The sequence below is a fragment of the Glandiceps talaboti genome, chromosome 4, assembly GCF_964340395.1.
Source record: "Glandiceps talaboti chromosome 4, keGlaTala1.1, whole genome shotgun sequence".
Classification (NCBI taxonomy): Eukaryota; Metazoa; Hemichordata; class Enteropneusta; family Spengelidae; genus Glandiceps; species Glandiceps talaboti.
Genome location: NC_135552.1, coordinates 9,666,617 through 9,688,941, shown reverse-complemented (window position 1 = coordinate 9,688,941; position 22,325 = coordinate 9,666,617). Strand labels below are relative to the sequence as shown.

The following is a 22,325-nucleotide window of genomic DNA, read 5'->3' as shown; positions in this document are numbered from 1 at the left end:
GCACAGAGACATGTTATGGGACAACCACTTATACACCTAGCACAGAGACATGTCATGGTACAACCACTTATACACCTAGCACAGAGACATGTCATGGTACAACCACTTATACACCTAGCACAGAGACATGTTATGGTATAACCACTTATACCCCTAGCAGAGACAATTTATGGTATAACCACTTATACACCTAGCACAGAGACATGTTATGGTACAACCATTTATACCCCTAGCAGAGACATATTATGGTATAACCATGTATACCCCTAGCACAGAGACATGTTATGAGACAACCACTTATACACCTAGCACAGAGACATGTCATGGTACAACCACTTATACACCTAGCACAGAGACATGTTATGGTATAACCACTTATACCCCTAGCAGAGACAAGTTATGGTATAACCACTTATACACCTAGCACAGAGACATGTTATGGTACAACCATTTATACCCCTAGCAGAGACATATTATGGTATAACCATGTATACCCCTAGCACAGAGACATGTTATGGGACAACGATTGTACTTCTTCAACTCCTCTGAGAGCACATAATCCATTCTACCACTGACAACAGTCAGGATTAAATCCTTCACATTAAAATCTCTATCCTACCAGGTGAGGTCCTTATTCATGTAGCTTGGATGACTTAGACAAAATGACTGAAATCTAATGATTTTTAAAATGGTAAATTACAATATAGTATCACTTATTACAATTGACGAGAACACACTTTAAGCGTTTCAGTTGTATCAAAGCTTCAAAAAGATATTTTCTTCCACTCTTTCAGGGAAACACAATATCAGGTGAAATTAAAATGAACTATTTCTTTCTTCTTGCCATCTTTAGAGCATCCATGTGTTGCTTGCCTAATGCTGCTGATGGATCTTGTTGCTGTTGTGTTTCAGTTGCAGGGGGTATTATATAAATGTGAACTGGTGCTGGAAGGAAGTCAAGCCTTTTATCATCAGGAATGAAACGATCATACATTTCATGAAGTTGTTTTACCTTTTCAGGTTTAAGAGCTCTTGGTGTGATGTTTTCAGATGGGTAGGCTGTCCCCTCAATTGTCATCTACAAAATGAATTAAGATATTTTTAATTATGAAGTACATGTCATTCTAAAATAAAATTCTATTCTTGTAAACATCACATAAATGTAAAATGAATGTAAAGCTGGTACTGTACATAAAGTAAAGAATTGTAATAGAGATATAAACCATAATACACTAAAGTGCCAGTATATTACCTGTGGTGTTATATTCTTCCATGGACCACTGTCTAAGTTATCTCTTGCCAAGACAACAACTGCACCATCTTGTCTTTCTCCCATGATATCGTGATAGCTACCAATACCATGAACCACTAAGCTACCATAGTGGAACCGTAATGATGTACGCCAGTCAGCAAAGTCAGTCTCAGAAAGGATCTACTCAATAACGATAACAAAAGTATACAAATTCAATCATAAAATGATAAAGCTCAAATCTATTTTCCTTAAGATTGTTTTATCATAATTTCTACTTTAAAGAGCACTGTTATATCAATGAGAACACTACCCTAATGTCTTAGAATAGATCACTTAAAGCTGTAACTCAATCTTTCATGAAACCTAGCTTTTGATTTAGTTCCCATATAATCTTCAGACAGAGAAGATAATCATGTAATTGTCATCGTTAGGCCAGGTATATCCCAGAGATGTCTTTGTGTTACTATGGTATATCCCTACACGAAGCAAAGGCATATGTACTTAAAATAAATAAAATGTATTTTGAATTTGAAATTACTACCAACTGCTCTGCTTGAGCTAAATGGATCCTAAATGATGCAATCATCACCACATATGTGGCAAGATGGTGTATAACAAGTGCCTGAACTAATGTGAGCTTGACTTGGATTTTAACAGTGCTGTTGATAGTAATTTCAAAACACATCCCTGTGCTTCAATGTGCATGTGAATTGGTTTAGTGTAGATAGCTATTATAATAACACCAACAGAAGTCTCTGGGCTAGTCCATTTACAGCTATTTCAGACTTACTGTGCCAATGTCATGTGTTAAAAACAAAATAACAATGATACATATACTAGTAAACAATACCTTTGCTTCACTGTATGTTGATGCCACAGTTTCAATGTCATGGGTATTGAAGATATCACATTTCTTCATTGATGATGACATGCATGCAAATATCCAGTCAGGCATAAACTTTGAATGTCCAGCAAGCAAAAAACAGATTCTGATATACTGCAGAGTTTCATGTCTGAAAATAAAGAAAGTAAATGCTATGGTGTTACAAACATGCATAGTTGAACATTGATAAATGTGCACTAAAATCATCAATACTGAATACATTTTGATATTAATTTCATGTATCAGTTTAGTTTATTGAACAAGACAATTAGTGTGTACAAATACATGATATCAAACTGACTAACCTTTCCATCATTTCTTTAATCCAGCAAACTAGCCATGTGTTTTTGTTAGTACTTGGAGCATTATCCATGAATACCATGGCCTTTGTTGTCCAGGATAGATCCAAACTCCTCATGTGCTTGTCTAAAATTGATAATGTGTGGTTGCTATTTTTTGGTCCACACCTTTCATCAAATATGTAGGAATATGCCTTGCCAAAATTATGATGAACAATGACTGCTTCATCAACACAAAGCTTCATCTTGTAATATGATATGGCTGGTTGTGGTGTCAAATGCCATTGTGGTACAGTGACAACCATTTTGTAGTCAATGCTAAAGCAAGCAACATAATTTGTTTTCTCTTCAAGGAGTGTTATTTCTTCCTCATCAGTTCTTACATCTTTACTTTCCAAATCTTCAATCATTTGCTGACTTTGCCATGCTGTATTGCAAGACTGTTTATAGAAGTGCTGTGCTATAGTTGCCTTTTCTTTATGTTCTGCTATATGCAACTTTAGACTGTCTATGGTTGTTTTTATCCTCAGTAATTCTCCCTCATCAGTATCACCACACTCTGTCATTCTCTGTACTATTGTGGATTTAGTACAGATTTCTTTGCTGACCTCTTTGCAAGTATTGCAGTAGTCTGATTTGTGTGGGTGAATTGAATGACGGCTTCTGTACTGAGATAACCAGCCCTCTGCTGCACTGCTACTTACAGTTTCTCTTCCAAGCTGTTGCTGATTGGAGTTGAAGACACCAATGAAAGAATGCTTCAGTTTAGTGTCATAGTTATTCTCTGAAATCCTGGGAATAGACAATCGGGTAAATACTGGTAAAAAGTAGAACAAAGGACCCTTGTGTTCTTCATGACGACCTGTTGGATAGGAGTTTGCATCAGCAAATGTTAGGAATTGTTCCTTCAGAACAGTTTTATTGTTGTTTGACAATCTCCCTTCCAGACCATGTCGGGCTGAAAACTGTCTGACCTCCACTTCATCCTCTTCACAGACACCGGTCCACCAGTCATTCCAGTCTACAGTTGGGTCTGGAATAAGAACGTACTTCTCCAGTTTCTGAAGGAGGACATCTTTCTTTTTTAATGACACCACTGGATTTAGGAATTCTTGTTGTTTGATATTTCTTTGGCTGGCCAATCGCTGGCGTGATACACCAAGCACACTGACAATACACTCTTGGCAGAATAAATAATTTCCTGCAGGGTCAAATAAACTTCCTCTAATCCATTTATTTTCTTCTATGATGTTCCTCCATTGTCTGTTGTCTGTTTTAAGGGGTTCCAGGTGTGCTTTTTTTCTTTTTTTGAGTGTACTGCAACAATGTTGGATGGTAAAGAATCCAACAGCTGCTTGTGTTAATATGGGTTCACAAACTGGACATACTCCAACTTTAAAAGTAAAAGAATCATCTGAATGAAAAAAAGATGAAAATGATAATTAGTTTGATAATAAATATAATGATATCAACACTTTGAGGACTTGGTTTCTAATACATCTATACATGTAAAAACATCCTAAAGTAGGGTGTCTGTCTTTAAAGGATGGAACAAGTTGACAAAGATAACTTATGTGAAATTACAAAGGTTACAAGACACAAGGAGCTGAACTTTTTTGTACAAATGTATTTAGCTTTCAATCTGTCTTGTCAACAATCGTCATCAGATCAACATAGTTCCAGAGTTACTACAGAGGTTAACTATGGAATTTGTGCTACTGATGAAAATTTATCAATGAAAGACAGATTGAAACCTCATAGTAAAATGCTTGTGCATTACATTTACCTTTGTAATTGATCTATCAATGTGATGAACATTTTCTGTCAATAACTTTACTTCAAATGTAAAAACAAAACAAAACATAAAACTGGGGGACTGGGAGTTACAACTAGATTTAAAATTATAGTACTGTAATACAGGAATTTTGAAGTGTGTCATGTACTCAATATTCTGATTGTAGTTTTATACTAAAACCAATGCTATCATCCATAACGGTACACAAGTTCAACACGGTGACATTTTTCAGACATTAGCAAATTATGGACTTTGTTTACATCATAAATCTACCGTATGTTTACATCCCCTATCAAGTTCAAGAGTTTTTTTTCTATTCAAAGATACTGATGACACCGTATTAATGTAGTACTACACATTAAAAAACGAATACAGCCAAAACTATACTAATAGAATCATGACAGGATCGACAATCAACTTTTGTAACTGCTACACAAACTTTTTTAGACCTGGACTTACCAACATGTTTGGTTAAATCCCGTGTGAGGTCAGGTCGGAGAGTGTAACTCGAACGAGAAACTCCTCGCAAATACCCACCAAGTCGGTCTGGTGACTCAGTCTCCTCGGGTACATAGTCTGGGTCCTGACTAGATGTCTGTGATGACGCCAAACTGGATGTTGGATCCAGGTTCTCCATTTCTGTTGACGGCGAAAGTGCACAAAATGAGTGGGCGCCATGATTACTGTGAGGTCAGGGGTCACCTTGTGTGTCAACAAAAGTTTACAGGGCAAAGGTGAACGATTAGCGTAATTCATTCACACATCAATTTCCACTGTGACTCAAGAACAACGCAAGGAACATGAGGAACGTAGTTGTTGCTTGTGGTCTGAGGCTTTGCCTACTTTAGCATATTTAATACGGACAATACCATTAAACCGGAAATGTGTGGAAGATGAGATAACCGTCAATGCATCGTGTACATCGATATATACAGTAAAACTATCGATAATTCAATGATTCATCAATCAGGAAAGATTGTAGCCACCCTTGAAAAAACAGTTTTCATGAACATTCGTAGGAATTATAGGTTAGGGTGTTATTTACGACATATCTAAACGTTTTCAAAGTTGACGATAACAAATATTCATGGCGGGAAAATACATCGTTCATCTGAACTAAGAATAGATCGTTTATTTTTTACGAAGTTTTCTAAATAGTCTAAAAAGTGTCATTTTATGTAATACCATTCATAAAAATTATCAAAGAGTGGTATAAAGCACTTACCTCAATGATAGTTTGAACTATTGATTCGATATTGTTGTACTAATAACAAGTAGCAAAGAAACAGTTTCGTTAGTTCAGCTCCAAAGCTTCGGTCATCAAGTCCTGTCACTCAGTGAGCGAGGCGCGCGTCGTTTCGTCTTATTTGCATAACAATACAGAGAAACTAATATCTGATTTCTACTTGTGTGTGACCCATATTATATTGTTTTTAGTTGTATGACTTACTATTATGTATACAACTGCCATATGATAATTATTAAGGCAAACAGCAGAAGGAAGGATGTTCATGAGAAGATACATGATTAATGATAATACCTAATAACCCCTCACCTTATTTCAGACTCGCAGTGTGGCATTGAATGCTATAGAAGCTCTTGATGCAGTCATGGACTCAATGCTTCAGAATCAAGTGCCTGGAGGTACACCAACAATTGTGTCATCTCCTGCAGTTTCAATAGCTCTCTCTAAACAAGAAATGTGGATGGTCGGAGACACATCTGTCAGTGATGAAGCAAACGTAGCATTCCAACTGCCTTCTGCTAACATCTTGTTTGGTACTTTTGATTCAGTGAACAAGTATGATACTATTGTCAACACAAAGGTAAGACTGTGAAGGAGACGTGGACACTTAAAAACAGTTAAGTTTATGTTCCACTTTCAGAAAGGCATGGAAAATGAAAATATATAGTAAAGAAAACAAGAAATACAACGAAAGTGACAAGACAGAAAACGCAAAATATACCAAGCATGATAACATCTTGTACTGAACATAAGAGGGAGAGTCACAGCGAATAATGAACATGTTATGTTCTTGTTCAGGTACTTGCGTATTAAGCAAATATTTCATACTATGTAAATGTACGGATGGCTAAAATAGCAAGAACTGGTATTGCCAACAGTACAGTGTTTCCCGGGAGAATGGTTATATCAAGAAAATAGATATGTTCTAAACTTCTAAATATAATTATATCAATACTTATAAAGAGGTTTACTGTAATTATGTAATTGTTCTTAGGCATAAATAACCCGCGTTATCATACAATGTAATTGAGATGTATAGAATCACTTACCTTATTTGCACCATGTGAGATTTCCAAGTGTCACAAGCAAGTAGTGTCATTTGAATTTACTTATTGCAGATACATCGTTACGCACACAATCCTTTTATTTGGGATGAGGAAGATGACATACTGACTTCTGAGGTAGCAAGTTTAGAGTTGACGAGAGAGGATGAGTCAATAATAACTGTGGAAAGTCTTCAGCAGCCAATCAAAATATCAGTTCCTCACAGTGATAGTGAGGCCTTCGATCCAATCGGGTTTGAGTTGACAGTAACTACTAGAAATTTGACGTTATCAAAGGTTTTTCTTAACTACTCCGAAGCAGCTGTATTGATCGACGTCTCCTCAGTAGAGTCGCTGACTGCAAGTTATGGCCTCTACCTTAGTTACAATGATGAACCAAACCGTTTGAGGTATGATTTTTACTCTGAATTCCCACGTTGGATCAATAGCAGTTCAACGGCAGGTAATATGACATCAATTATGACAAGGACCTGGGTTATCCAACCAAACGAGAGACATGGTGAAGGTGAATATGGCATTGGCATCGAGATGATTTGCAATGGAAAAGAGTGGTGTTCACGCCCTGATTACAAGGAAACACGTGTCAACATAATGGTTTATTCGGCTATATGTCGATACTGGAATAAAACTGATGAAAAGTGGCAATCCGATGGATGCTGGGTAAGTTGATGATTTACAGACAATTGTTCTATTTTGTATCTTCTAAAACAAAAAGTACATATACTACTGTAACATTTAAATGGGGTCATTTATGAGAAGATAATGTCTAAAACTCCAGTCTCAAGACTATCTAACTGTGTATGTGGAATATACAGACAACAATACATCTTAAATATATTCAGGGGTGGTATGATTATACTCATATATATGTTGCTGACTGGGAGTGCAACAGTTACAAGTAATGCTGACCCTAACAATAGAGTGGTTTAGATACACGTTAGCACGCTTACGTGTGTGGGTGCATGATCGTGCAGGCGTACAAGTAATGACGCGTACAAAATTGTGTTTAGTTATGCGTTCTAAACACAAACATGAAAACAGTGGAATGTGAACGCGTGCGTTGACATCTTCTGTCCAGAAGGCCATGCCTTTGTTTTCTAAATTTGTCCGTATTTTTCGCATTTTTCCTGCAACTACCCAAACCAAAAACCAAACAATTGGTTTAACGGTATGCTTCAGAACTTTGATATAAACAAGCGACCTATCGGTCAGAATAGCTCCGCTGGTTTTTTTTTTTAATTTTTTTTTTTTACTTTGGTGACATGTAGAAGTGGTTCAGTTCTTCACTATGCAGTTTTGTTTTAGCGATGTAATAAAGTGGTTACTGGTTTCATATGATGTCTCACTATAAAACACATTTTACACAGAAGTTGGTAAAGTATTGTACTTTTATACCATAGTCACCATTTTATAACAAAAATCTACTGTTATGAAAAATTGCACAAAATCTCTGAAAAAAAATGACTGGGAAATGCACACAAGAAAAAGAAAAAAAAAGAAGATTTTGAGGTTGGCTATAAATAATTCCAGTGTCTTACAGCTTTAACCCTGGAAAATGTTAATGATGAATGAAATAAACTAGGGATCTAAAATAATTTTGAGGCAATTTGAATTTCAATTTTCTAACAAATTTACCAAGTCAACAACATTCAACTTGTACTAGTTGTAGTAGATATATATAGGGAAGAAATGTATTAATCGCCATCAAGCTTAGTTTCCGTACGGCGACAATCCCAAGTACCCAGAAGAGAGTCATTCTTAGCCATACATTACAGTGGTAACAATCGTTCATGTTCGATTACCTTTCATAAAGAAAACACAACGAAATGGTTGGTGATCTTTTTTTAAATTTCTTTTCATCACAAAAACAAAATCTGTGTGATCAAAAGTGTTGTAAACTAAACCAGAAAGAATTATCGGACTGGCTAAACTTCCCGCTGAACTGGAGTAAGGAAGGTCCAAGAATCGATAGTACGTGAGCAAATCGTCTCAAACTAGCGATACAACTTTCAAAATATAACTTGACATGTCTTCATTTGTTAGCTCCGCTGTCAGCGAAAGTTGAAAGCGTAGCTTTAGGTATAGGTTGTATAGAGTATAGAGAGTAGAGTGAATTATAGGTGTCCGTCAAACTTTTATATTTTCATTATTTTCTCCGAAAGTGACAGTCAGTATTCTTAGATATTTGGTGTGCATGTTCCCTGGGGGGGGGGGGGAGGGGGGCTATTCAGATTTGTTCATGCCAAGTTGATCTGTGCCATTTTCAATTTTTTATGATTTTTTTTCATAAAATGTCATTTTCATCATCTCCGTGAAAACTTATTGTCAGATTGCTTTGATATCTGGTGTGTTGATGCGCAGGGGGTAGCTTACTCAGGTTTGTTAATTTCAAGTCAGCACATCTTCATTTTTATTTTTTATGATTTTTTTTTTGTAATTTGAAAAAAATGAATATGTTAATGAGCATAATGGTCGACGCCATATTGGAAATCAGTCGACGAGACGTTAAGTAAACTGCCACTTTTCAAAAGACACTATTGACGTCAAACAAGCAATGTAATATGTGCTATAGTCATAATTCTACGCATTGGGCGCCCAAATGCATGAATTGACAAGCGTTTATTCGAAACAGGGTTGTAAACTTCAAATCCAAATTCTGCACCCCTTCTACATAATCAGCCAGTCCGCAACGTCCTTATTTGCATACTCTATCCTGATTCGACCAGAAGCTGAAGCTGACCTCATTTGCAAGTCGTTGTCAGCCATACGTTACAGTGGTAACATCGTCCGAGAAATCGCTGCGTTCAGAGTGTCATTATTCACAGAATTGTTGTTTTCGAGTGAAAAACCGTCTTGAATTGTATAAATCTAATAAATGAAGACATGTCAAGTTATATTTTGAAAGTTGTATCGCTAGTTTGAGACGATTTTCTCACGTACTATCAAGGTTTACTTGGACTTGGACCTTACTCCAGTTCATCGGGAAGTTTAGCCAGTCTGATAATTCTTTCTGGTTTAGTTTACAACACATTTGATCACGCAGATTTTGTTGTTGTGATGAAAAGAAATTTAAAAAAAAGATCACTTCAACCATTTCGTTGTGTTTTCTTTATGAAAGGTAATCGAACATGAATGAGTGTTACCACTGTAACGTATGGCTGCCAGAATGACTCTCTTTCGGGTACTTGGCGGGGATTGTCGCCGTCCGGAAACTAAGATGGCGATTAATACATTTCTTCCCTATATATATCTACTACAACTTGTACAAGTTGAATGTTGTTGACTTGGTAAATTTGTTAGAAAATTGAAATTCAAATTGCCTCAAAATTATTTTAGATCCCTAGTTTATTTCATTCATCATTAAAATTTCCCAGGGTTAAAGCTGTAAGACAATGGAATTATTTATAGCCAACCTCAAAATCCTTTTTTTTTTCTTTTTCTTGTGTGCATTTCCCAGTCATTTTTTTTCAGAGATTTTGTGCAATTTTTCATAACAGTAGATTTTTGTTATAAACTGGTGACTATGGTATAAAAGTACAATACATTACCAACTTCTGTGTAAAATGTAACCACTTTATTGCATCGCTAAAACAAAACTGCATAGTGAAGAGCTGAAGAACTGAACCACTTCTACGTGTCACCAAAATAAAAAATTAAATTAAAAAAAAAACAGCGGAGCTATTCTGACCGATAGGTCGCTTGTTAGAGTTATACAATTCAAGACGGGTTTTCACTCGAAAAACACAATTCTGTGAATAATGACATTCTGAACGCAGCGATTTCTCGGACGATGTTACCACTGTAACGTATGGCTGGCAACGACTTGCTTCCGGGTTAGTCCCTCGTGCATCCGGGTACTTGAGATTGTCGCCGTACGGAACTACCACATCGGTAATTTTGACGCTGTAATTTTGCCACCCAGATTGATCGTACAAAAACAAAACTCCATAAATGAACCACAAAGTACTTTCCCTTTCAAAATGTGATAATTTTAGAAAGAGTATTATCGTTTTTATTGACGACTGACTCTGTCAAAAATCGTCCCATACACTTAAGTTCAGGCATAGACTTCTCATAGAGCTCACTTGATCGTGAGGTACTAGGTGCGTATACTGGAATGAACCATTCTGTAGGATGGTGGAGAATTTGGATTTGAAGTTTACAACCCTGTTTCGAGCAAATATTTGTCATTTGGTCGCACAATGCGTAGAATTAAGACTACAGCACATATTACATTGCTTGTTTGACGTCAATAGTGTCTTTTGAAAAGTTGCAGTTTACCTGAAGTCTCGCGGACTGATTTCCAATATGGCGGCGGTCATAATACTCATTAACATATTCATTTTTTTTTTAAATTACAAAAAAAAAATCATAAAAAATAGAAAAGAAGACGTGCTGACTTGAAATTAACAAATCTAAGTAAGCTACCCCCTGCGCATCAACACACCAGATATCAAAGCAATCTGACTTGAAGTTTATGAGGAGTTGATGAAAATGGCATTTTATGAAAAAAAATCATAAAAAATTGAAAATGGCACAGATCAAGTTGGCATGAACAAATCTGAATAGCCTCCCCCCAGGGAACATGCACACCAAATATCAAAGAATTCCGACTGTCACTTTTGGAGTAGATAATGAAAATATAAAAGTTTGACGGACACCTATGATTCACTCTACTCTCTATACTCTATACAACCTATACCTAAAGCTACGCATTCAGCTTTCGCTGACAGCGGAGCTAAAAATACGACATTTAAGAGACGAAAATGACAAAAACTCAACACGTATTTACAGTTACGTGTACACCGCCATTTTGACGTAGTGTCGTCTGATACAGAACGCCTGAGTTGCTTCGAATCACGTGATTATGACGCTACTCGTATAGAACACACGTAAATACTCCCATCTAAACCTCTCTAATATGTCACCCAACGTTTCGAATAACAATTCTTTAAGGTGAAGGTAAGATAATCGTGAGCACACAACTCGACAATGAAATGTAAACATATAATTAAAGATTTACCTTGGAAAATGTTTTAATGCATGGTAACATACGCAATGAAAGAGCTACAGAATTACACACACTGAAAAGAAGCCCAAACACCAGCTCTAAAAGTTAGAATAATGGGATGTGGTTAGATGGTATAAGGAATGACGTCGTTCATTTATTTATTTCACTCAGCTCTAACGTTCAACCTCACATGGTCTTAATTACTAGAGATCGTACAAGTACTCACACCATACTTAAATTGTTGATTTGGTATTCAAGAAAAGAAAAACCCCGCAACACAGTACCTTGTTTTTATTGCTTCAAACATAAAATAGTATGGACGAAAATATTATATTTCTATTGAGTATAACCCTATTGTATCATCTAGGAATTTATTATAGTTGCATGGTATTTATTTTTTTAATAATTTATCTTGATTGACAGGTAACAACCGATTCAACGATAGAGGAAGTCAAATGCGAATGCAACCATCTAAGTTTCTTTGGCTCTAGTGTATTTGTCGCACCATATAAAATAGATTTTGCAGAGGATATCGCACTTTTTAAAGACATCGATGACAACCCTGTTATGTTGGTAACAATTTCTATATTGTTTGGGATTTACTTTATTTGTGCTTTCTGGGCCTACAAGAAAGACCGGAGAGACCGAATGAAGGTAAGTAGGCCATGTAGTTTGTCACAGTTGTCATCAGCTCATTCCGTCATGGACAAAACACTCAATAGCAAAATATCTTTTTTTTATGACTGACTGACAGACAGACAGACAGACAGACAGACAGACAGACAGACAGACAGACAGACTGACAGGAGAAACACAGAAAGACAGACAGACAGACTGGTAGGAGAGACAGACAGACAGACAAGCAGGCAGGGAGACAGACAGACAGACAGACAGACAGACAGACAGACAGACAGACAGACAGACAGACAGACAGACAGACAGACAGACAGACAGACAGATGCAAGGACACACAAATATATATATGGAGTTTTTGCTCTTTAAGAGGTTTTAGAAACATCTCGTGTCCATCATTCCCTCAGAGACAAGTAATAGTGTTGAGTGACAATGACCCTAAAGCAACCTTCAATTACCACGTGACTGTATTTACTGGAGCACGTGCAGGTGCAGGTACTACTGCGCATGTAGCGCTGACAATCACTGGTGCATGGGGGAAGAGTATTACACATATCTTGAACCCATCAACTTCAGAATCCAACAGGAAAGTACTACAAAGTGGTGGAGTAGATAGTTTTCTATTAACAACAAGAAAATATCTTGGGGAATTAAAATCAATACGACTCTGGCACGACAATGCAAACAAAAGCCCCAGTTGGTAAGTACACGTGGTATTTTGTTTTTATTACAAAGCGTTGTGGTAGTGATAATGCTTTTAGATAATTTATTCAGGATAGTGGATGGTTTTAAGCCAAAAATTTGAATTGCTTCCATGAAAACGGGGCCAGAACATTGAATCAGTAGGCCTCTTGAAAGAAGGCTATGTTTACATTGCATAGCCGTAATCATGGTGCAATTATATGAAATCTTCAACAAACTCGAATTTTTGTACACAATGAAGGTGATTGATTTTTATCCTCTAAGACTATGAAAAGTAATAATTGTTGTAAATTTATTTTCCATGTTATGACACTACTTTTCTGAGAACACCGTTGATCATTTGTATAGGTATGGAAATTTATAACAGTTACTGTTCCTTCTATTATCTAGGTTTGTGAGTCGTGTCTGTATACATGATCTCCAGACTGATAAACAATGGCACTTCCTTTGCAAGACGTGGCTTTCAACAGAAGCAGGGAAAATCGACGAAACTTTCCCTGTTGCTTCATTCAAGCAATTAACACAGTTCTCACACCTCTTCATGACCAGCTCTATAAGGAATTTGCGCGATAGGCATCTCTGGCTTAGCATATTCTCTCGACCTGCTCACAGTCTTTTTACACGTCTTCAGCGAGTATCCTGTTGTCTGTCGCTACTATTAACCTCTATGGTGACTGGACTCATGTTCTACGGTGTCGCTGTCGATCCAACAAAGAAGGAAATGGACTTTGGACATTTCAGTATAACTCTGTCAGCAATAATGATAGGAATAGAAAGTGGACTAATAGCCATGCCAATTAATATAATAATAGTTCAAATATTCCGAAAGTTAAAGGCAAAATCTTCTCAAAAGGCTGAAAAACGTATACTCCGAAGTCTGCAAAATGTACAAGATGATCACGTGGCTGCAGAGTTGTATGATGCAGGTTCCCCTAATACTGCTGATAAGTCATCAGGCTTAATCACAGACGTAGAAAGAGAAAGATCTAACACAGAGAGCATTGGAGAGACTAACAGTATTATGTCATCAGACAGAGAGCCTGTAGAGGATGACCGTCAGATACCCATGGCCATGACATCGTCACAGAAGGCGAGTTCTGGTGAAGAATCTGCTGAGCGCGAGCATGTGCTACCAGTTCGTACCGAAAACATTCTCCTATCTGAGCTGGATAGCGTATCTACAGTGGGAGGTTTGTCTTCCAATACCTTGTTAACTGATTACAGGACTTACATCTACAAAAAACTTCAACAAACCCTTCACGACTTTGAGAGCATGGCTCCAACAAATCCCCATCACAGGGGCGATTATGACACAGCCATGTATAAACTGAAAAAAATAATATCTCTACAAGAGCTATATATACAATCTCCAGTGGAATATTACAAAGAGGTGCAAAATGTCGTTCGTGATTACGTCAAGAAACACCAAACAGGAGTTCTGCCCTGGTGGTGCGTGTACATTGGATGGTTTCTAGTATGGAGTGTCAGTCTGACGTCAGCATTCTTTATAATATGGTATGGATTGAAGTATGGCCGAGCCATGTCAATTAATTGGCTTATTTCCACTACTGTGTCTTTTCTACAGAGTATCTTTGTTATTCAACCTTTCAAGGTTGTAGTTTTGGCAGCAGTTGTATCTTTCTTCATTGGAAGCCACCAAGAGGAAAAGGTTGGAATAAACATGATTGAGTACATAAAAATAGGTAATTATTTTATTTGTGTTTAGTACACCAAGCTGATCTTAGTAAACATTGTAGAGCAAAACCCCACACAGTTTCTCATATTAGGTAAATACTTGCATAATTATAGAATGCAACTTGGGGAATGACCTGTGTTATTAAAAAAAAATATGGTATATTCATGAGGTGAAAAGATTGTAATTATGAGTTTCACTTCAGGCATAATCTTTAAGGGAAATACATGTTATTAATTTTCTGATAAAATTGAGATACCAGCCTTTCATTCTTCGCTACAAATTAACATATGCAAGAAGTCGACTTCCTTGTTCTATTGTAACCAGCTCGCTCGAGATACAAGAGATACAGTAATATTACAGTCAGTTAAAAAGAATTGTGCAAGGTTATTGTGTCACAGTTGTTTTTACGTGATTTCTTTTTACATTTTAGATCCTCCAATGCCATCTGTTACCTCGAAAAATGACCAAGAGGACTGGAAAATTCGACGACAACAAAAAAAGTATTTCCCGCCATCACAAGATGTAGTAGTTGCCGCTAAAAGAATTGCAGCCAGGAAAGAGAAAGTTGGAAACTTCATACGTGATTTAGTTTGCAGTATCATGTTACTGTGGCTCGTTACTGCTGTGGCCTACACTTTCACAGACCAACATGCGCTCTATATGAATGATGTTACAAAGGACATATTTGCTGACAACATTGAGGAGGTTAGAAGAATATATTTCTATATTCAGTTGATTGTTCGACAACACATTCATAGATTCATAAAGTGATGTCGTAGAAAGAATGGCTTTAAACAGCCTCTCAGACAGCATTTCTATGATTTTTCCGCTAAGGTCCTAAAAAGCTATTGTAATCATACAGAGTACAAGAGTTCAGCCAAGGAGCCTCGGTAATGTCACAGCGCTCTCTTATGACTGTCCTACAATACAATGTCCTATTTTCCGATAAGTACTATTATTTTGGTGAAAACGTGTTTGTGTACGAGTTTAGGGCATTGTATGTTATCATAACAGTCGTAGGGATAGCGATAATCCACTAAATGAACAGGAACGAAGGCTTCTCATCGTGTTCCCAATTATGTCGTTTGCAAATTCGTATCACATTTGCAAACTTTGAAAGGAATCTCGAAGCGTACATGGCTAACGCCTTAGCTTATTTAATTGGTGTCAGCTTTTCTCATCACATCTGGCCTCATTATATATATTCTGTGACAAGGAAAGTTACTGAAAATTAAATAGATAGGGTGGCAATCAATCACGCTGGGGATTTTTCGACAACATATGCACATGTGAGAATTGGGCAAGTGCCATGCTTGGAAAGATACCAAGATGCCTTCATTATCTCTTAGTTCATTCAGTGAATGGTCGCTAATGAGACAACACTACTGAGATCCCCTTGTTCTACTTTAAACAATTGTTGTTAAAAGGAAGATTCCTTGTGCAAGAAATGATATCATACCATTGGCCAAATGCCAATGTTACTCTTATGTCATTCTAACTGGGGCAAGTAAAAAATTGCAAAATTACACTCGATTTTTATCCCTATCATTAAGCATAGTTGTATATAAGTTAGTTAGTTAAGTTAGTTAGTTAGTTAGTTGCACACTCCACCAGATTTCGTCGTCACATGCTTGTATGTACAACTTCTCCATTGCCCACGATCTCCAGATATCTTTTCTTCAGTTAGCAATGGTAGAGCAGTGTCTTTCTTCATTTGGTTGGACCAACGTTTAGGGAGACGGCCTCTTGGACGGCGTTTAGAAAATTCAGATCTGCATGCTTGATGCACGAAACTTGAATTAGGGAGGCGATTGAGATGTCCACATCATTCTTCTTTTGCAGATAATATCTATTATGGATCTGTCTATCTTTAGGTCTCTTTTCACTTTGATATTTCCGATCCTGTCATGCAGTTTAACTGTTCTCAAACAGTGGTTCTCAAATACCTGGAGCTTCCTCTTCCTCTAGCAACGTCCAGGTCTCTCCAGCATACATTACAATTGAAACAACGAGTGCTTAGTAGATGCGCAATTTAAGTGACTTTGAGACATCCTTCCGGCTCCAGATCTTCTCCCTCAGGCGGCTGAATGCAGCTGGTGCCAGTGCGATCCTCTGTTTTACCACAGGGAAAAGGACAAATAATCAATTTTGTTCTTGCGATTTTCTGGATTTCTAATATTGTTTTCTGTATATTTCAAATAAAGTTTTAAATACTGTTTCCTCTCACTTTTTTTTCTATTCCCTACCTGATATCACTGTCATATCTGAGTTTATTAGCTTTGCGTTAATTAGCAGCTTGCTAATTCAAGAAAAACTAACTAGTTATTTGCCAACATTGACGCATTATGCAGTGAGTGTAAACATCCACTGATCCGACTAATGGAGGTAACGCGTATACTGCTATATAGTCGGATCAGTAGATGTTTACACTAGTGTGCAATGTGTTAATTGGGCAATTAGAATGTGAGTTTGTTCTAGGATTAGCAATCTGCTAATTAATGCAAAGTTGGAAAACTCTGATAAGACAGTGGTAGCAGTAGAAAATAGTGGGGGGTGAAAGGAAGGTATATTTAAAACTTTATTTCAAATGTAGAGAAATTAATATTAGAAATCCAGAAAATCGCGAGAACAAAATTGATTATTTGTCCTTTACCCTATGGTTTTACATCAGAAGAGGAGCTAGGGACTACTGATCCCAGGAATACAAATTCGTACACTTTATCAGCACTTTTGTCAGCAATCAGGATATCATCATCTGAAGGAGATATTATCTTGCACTTATTTGGATTTACTTCCATTCCTCACTTCTTACATGAGGATTCTAGTTCTTTGGTTGATATTTTCAGATTATTAAAGACAGCAGCAATTAAGGTGGTATCATCCACATAACAAATATCAGAGGAAAGATCATGATTTAGCATCAGTGTTTGTTGTAGGTTTCCTAGTTCATCCACTACATATTCAAGGAAAATGTTGAAAAGATTGGGTAATAGAAGACAGCCTTGTCTTACTCAAACTTTCATTTTGAACCATTCTGTGGTGTAACCATTTACTACCACTGCACATTCAGTGTTTCGTAATGTCTTCTATGATGTTCACGATATTTTCTGCAACACCGATAGCTCGCAACATCTGCCAAAGGGCTTTCCCTCCATGTTGATTGCTGCCTTGAAATCAATGGAGTTGAAATGTAGTGGAATGCCTTTCTTTAGCCTTCTGCATTACCTGTGTCTCACTATGAAAAGGGCGTCAATAGTTCCTCTAACTTGTCTAAACCTATATTGTGATTCTTTTGTAGCAGCCTCAATTATTTCTTTCATTGGAGACAGGATCTTCAAAAATACCCTTCCTGGTACTGAGAGGAAGGCTATAGCACGGGAGTTTATTGGATCAAGTTTATCATCCTTTTTTGTGGATTGGGCTTACCAGCATCCTTTGACTAGTCCATTGGCGAGTCTTCATTTTTCCATACTTGGAGGAATACTTTTGCTAGCATGTCAGCCATTGGTTCTCCACCAGCTTTTAATACTTCGGTAGTAATTTCATCACTTCCGGGAGCTTTTCCCGTTTCCATTTCACACACTGCCTTTCTGACTTCATCCTTGGTGATCACAGATTGCTGTTACATTTTGTCCGTAGCCATGGGGGATGTCATTTACAGCAGATGGATCATATGGGAAGGCAGTATTTAGATACTTTTCAAATGTTCTTTTCAGCAGATAAGAACTTCCTCCATGAGCGTGTGTTTTTCCCTCGCTTGTCCTTCACAGTTATAAGCACTTTCTTTGGCTTGTCTTCCAGATCTCGAACAGCTTTGAAGAGATTGCGGCTGTTGTTTGCTTAGTAATCAACCTTAGTAATCTTAATTTCTCTTTTTTCAGTTTCTTAATCGCATTTTCACTTTTCTATTGAGAGCTAAATATATTTTTCTGTTACTGTTTGCGTCTGTGGGGACTTGATCCATTTCAGCCTGACTTCTTCAGCCGTTTACCTACCACTGTCTTGTAAACAAAAGAAGTAAAACACAACCAAACTATTTAGGAACTGGTTCATATAGGTATATAACAGAACTTGTTTTGATGTAGATAATTGATTTTCTGAAAAACTTTCACCTGATCGTGCTGTCTATACCGGTATTTACTTGTAATTACTAGTAAGTTTAGATGTGTATAATTCAAATTACTGGATAAACACTTGCTATAAATGTACATATAGAAAGAGTTGGTGGTCTGATCATGTTTTGAAAGACTACCGGATAGATCATAAACAGTGTGTTGTCTTGGTTTTGGAAACTAATGCTGCATTATCTCTGTCCAAGCAGGTTAGATCGTACATAGATCTCTTTAATTGGATAAATGAAACATTGCTACCAGGACTATTTGAAGACAGCGATGGCTTCATAGACCGTGACTGCAGATGTATTAAAATGTTTGGTGGTGTTAGGCTAAGACAAGTCAGGGTTAAACCCGGTATGTATGTATGTATGTATGTATGTATGTATGTATGTATGTATGTATGTATGTGTGTATGATGTAAGTATTATTGCCCTTGGTGAGGGTTCAACAAATATGGATGCATGGTTTACAATTTAGTTAATTAATTTACCATGCCCTAATCCCTCTAATATATATATATATATATATATATATATATATATATATATATGTGTGTGTGTGTGTGTGTGTGTGTGTGTGTGTGTGTTTTGATGGGAGGAGTCACTCAAATTTTACGGGAAGGGTACTCAAAATTTCTCAAACAAGTGCTCAATTTTTACCTCCCGTAAGGGGTACGGGAGGCATTAAAAGGGGAAGGTGTGTCTGTGTCATCATTTTCTAATAATCGGCTGGCTCAATTGTAATGAAATTTGGGATATATAATCTTTAGGGTAATAGCTAAACCTGATTAGGTTTTGAGCCAGATCTGTTAATGCCTAATTAAAGAAATTTGCATATTAATGAAATCAACTAATTACGCAAAATCTTAAGACTACATACTTCAATTTCAATATAATTTAGCATATTCGTTAAACATAACAACATACATTTGTCCTATAAAATTCGTTGATGTATCTTACAGCGTTAATGAATAATTTGCATAATTAATTATTTTTGGTAATTAGGCTATATCCTAAGAATACATACTTCAATTCCAATATAATTCAGTACACACGTTAGCCATAACAATCACATATGTCCTGTAAAGCTTGTTGGTGTACCTTTCAGTGTTAATGAATAATTTGCATAATTAATGATTCTTGGTAATTAGGCTATATCTTACGACTGCATACTTCAATTTCAATACACTTCAGTACATACATTAACCATAGCAAATTGTGTATGTCCTATAAAGTTAGTTGATGTACCTTACAGTGTTAATGAATAATTTGCATAATTAATGATTTTCGGTAATTAGGCTATATCTTAAGACTGCATACTTCAATTTCAATACAATTTAGTACATATGTTAACCATAACAAAGCGGATATGTCCTGTAAAATCTTTTATATAGCTTAGTTTTAATGAAAAATTTGCATAATTAATGATTTTAGGTAACTAGGTTGTTTCTTTAAAATGCCAGCTTCAAATTGCGTATAATATGATACATCCATCAACCATAATAATACGCACCTGTCCTTTGAAGTTTATTGCTACAACTTTTTCCTTTAATGAGTATTTGAATAATGAACGATATTCAGTAATTAAGCAGTATCATACACTCTTACATACATTAACCTAAGAAAGCACGCTTGTCCAAAAAACAAACCCTGTTACCATAGTTTTTTTTTTAGTTTAATGAGTTATTTGCATAATTAGTGATCCCCTTACGGGAGGCATTCAGTTTAAATCTGGTTTTATTTGTGTTTCAAGGCATATCTTTCGACTGACCCCCCCCCCCCCCCAGCTCTGAATAATGATGGCTCCCCTATGGCAATCTAATACCACGGGCGTATTATGGCTAGACGATGTTCATCTTACACTTCATCGTGATCCCATTTGTTTACTAATGCACACACATTTGCACTTTTGTTTTAAATAGAACCATGCCAGGCAAGAAAGCAAATTGTGTCACTATCCGGAGCTACATGCAAGGGAGAATATCAAGCTTCTTTGGAAGATATGCGATCTTTTACTGATTCATGGGGAAGCGACATTGCCAATTCATCAGATCCATCTAATATGTGGCATTACCAGACTGCTGATCGAGCCCAGGGGAGTTTCTTCATAGGAAGTCAAACGATTTACAGCAGAGGAGGCTATGTTGCAGACCTGGGAAATAGCCCAAAGCAAGCAGCAGATGTCGTGCAAACAGTTCATGACGCGTCTTGGCTAGATAGTTATACCAGAGCTGTATTTGTTGAATGGTCAATGTACAGTTCAAATGTTAATCTAATTAGTGTAGTCACGTTTCTGTTTGAGGTGTTGCCCACTGGAGGGTTAATACCATCTGTTGAAATACTCACTAGTGAATACTATAAGAAAGATATCGAGGAGGATATTTTTATTCTCGTCTGTAAGGCTTTGTATATATTGGTTACAATATATTTCACATGTGAGGCTTTAATCAAACTCTGTAAGTTAAAGAAGAAGTACTTTCATAGCTTTCTGAACGTTCTGGATTTAGTTGTACTACCGATTTCATGGCTGGCAATTGTCAACTTTATTATCTATATGATTGAGTCTGATAAAGCAACATCGCAGCACAAATTGAATGAGCAGACTTTTACAAGTTTCTATAATGTCGCGTTTGCGTATCAAGCTACATGCATCACAACTGCCATTGTCGTTTTCTTGTCAATGATTAAGTTTCTGAAATTTCTTCGGACCAATAGTAGTGTCTATCTTTTACAGAAGACATTTTACCTGGCTGGTCAACACTTGCTAACATATTCCATATTTATTACATGCATCATATTCATATTCGCAAATATTTGCTATCTAATCTTTGGTTCTAAGATTGCAGATTACAGGAATATGTTCAATGCAAGCGAGTCGCTGTTTACTTTTATTTTGGGAATCTTTGACCTAGAGGAACTGTTTGCACAGAACCCAGTACTAGGACCTATTGTATTTTCGATGCTGATAATAAGTGTATATTTTATTCTGGCACCTATTTACACTATCATTTTGATTAGTGCTTTCTTAGAGGCGAGTAAAAACAGAGAACATTCAGCAGAATCAGATTTACTCGTCCAGTTATTTTCTTCTGGCAGACGTAGACGATTTAATTCATCTATTTCAGATGAACAATCTGACAAATTTTCAGAACTTGAGTCGACGTCCTTTGATAGTGAAATTGATGACCAGCAGGAAGAAGCCACTGAAGACGAACGTATGAACACGTTTATAATAGAGTATCTAAAGACGAGGGAAAAGCAATAGAGGTATACCTTAATAAAATGCAATGCCCTCTCTATAACGTAAGAGGTGCAGTAACAGGGTTGAATTGGAATTGTGTTGGGGCACTGCCAGGTGCAGCTTCACAGGCTACTGGAAACGGTAAATATACTGAGAACCGTGACACCTGTTTAAGTCCCTTGGCCTCTCTTTTTTATCAACCGATGTCTATGTCAGCAAATGATAATCATTACACTAGTGTTGTTGTATGTATTCACCAAACACCTTTTGTTTTAGTTATAGTTTTTTTGTAAGTTTATTTGGTCACTTTAACAACTCGTCTTGCTTACAAGTATTTGTGTAAACTTTATTATAAGTGGTTCTATTAAATACAATGCATATAATGTATT

General features: G+C 36.7%; 3 protein-coding genes across 3 annotated transcripts in view; 2 read left to right on the top strand and 1 right to left on the bottom strand.

Annotated features, from left to right (window-relative positions):
- LOC144433571 (uncharacterized) overlaps nucleotides 1-22,325 on the top strand; it is a 313,028-nt gene that overhangs the window by 146,189 nt on the left and 144,514 nt on the right. The gene's annotated exons all lie outside the window — the stretch shown is intronic.
- Nucleotides 416-5,038, bottom strand: LOC144434125 (uncharacterized). Its single transcript, XM_078122580.1, has 5 exons — nucleotides 4,689-5,038; nucleotides 2,441-3,848; nucleotides 2,103-2,265; nucleotides 1,253-1,432; nucleotides 416-1,078 (listed from the first exon to the last, which is right to left on the bottom strand). The coding sequence occupies exons 1-5, from the start codon at nucleotides 4,864-4,866 to the stop codon at nucleotides 827-829; spliced, it is 2,181 nt and encodes a 726-aa protein (XP_077978706.1). The 5' UTR covers nucleotides 4,867-5,038; the 3' UTR covers nucleotides 416-826.
- On the top strand, nucleotides 4,893-21,960 carry LOC144434123 (polycystin-1-like protein 2). The gene is made up of 9 exons (XM_078122579.1): nucleotides 4,893-4,919; nucleotides 5,795-6,055; nucleotides 6,594-7,199; nucleotides 11,974-12,204; nucleotides 12,591-12,883; nucleotides 13,276-14,588; nucleotides 15,012-15,286; nucleotides 18,903-19,050; nucleotides 20,618-21,960. Exons 1-9 carry the CDS (start codon nucleotides 4,893-4,895, stop codon nucleotides 21,958-21,960), a joined length of 4,497 nt encoding a protein of 1,498 aa, XP_077978705.1.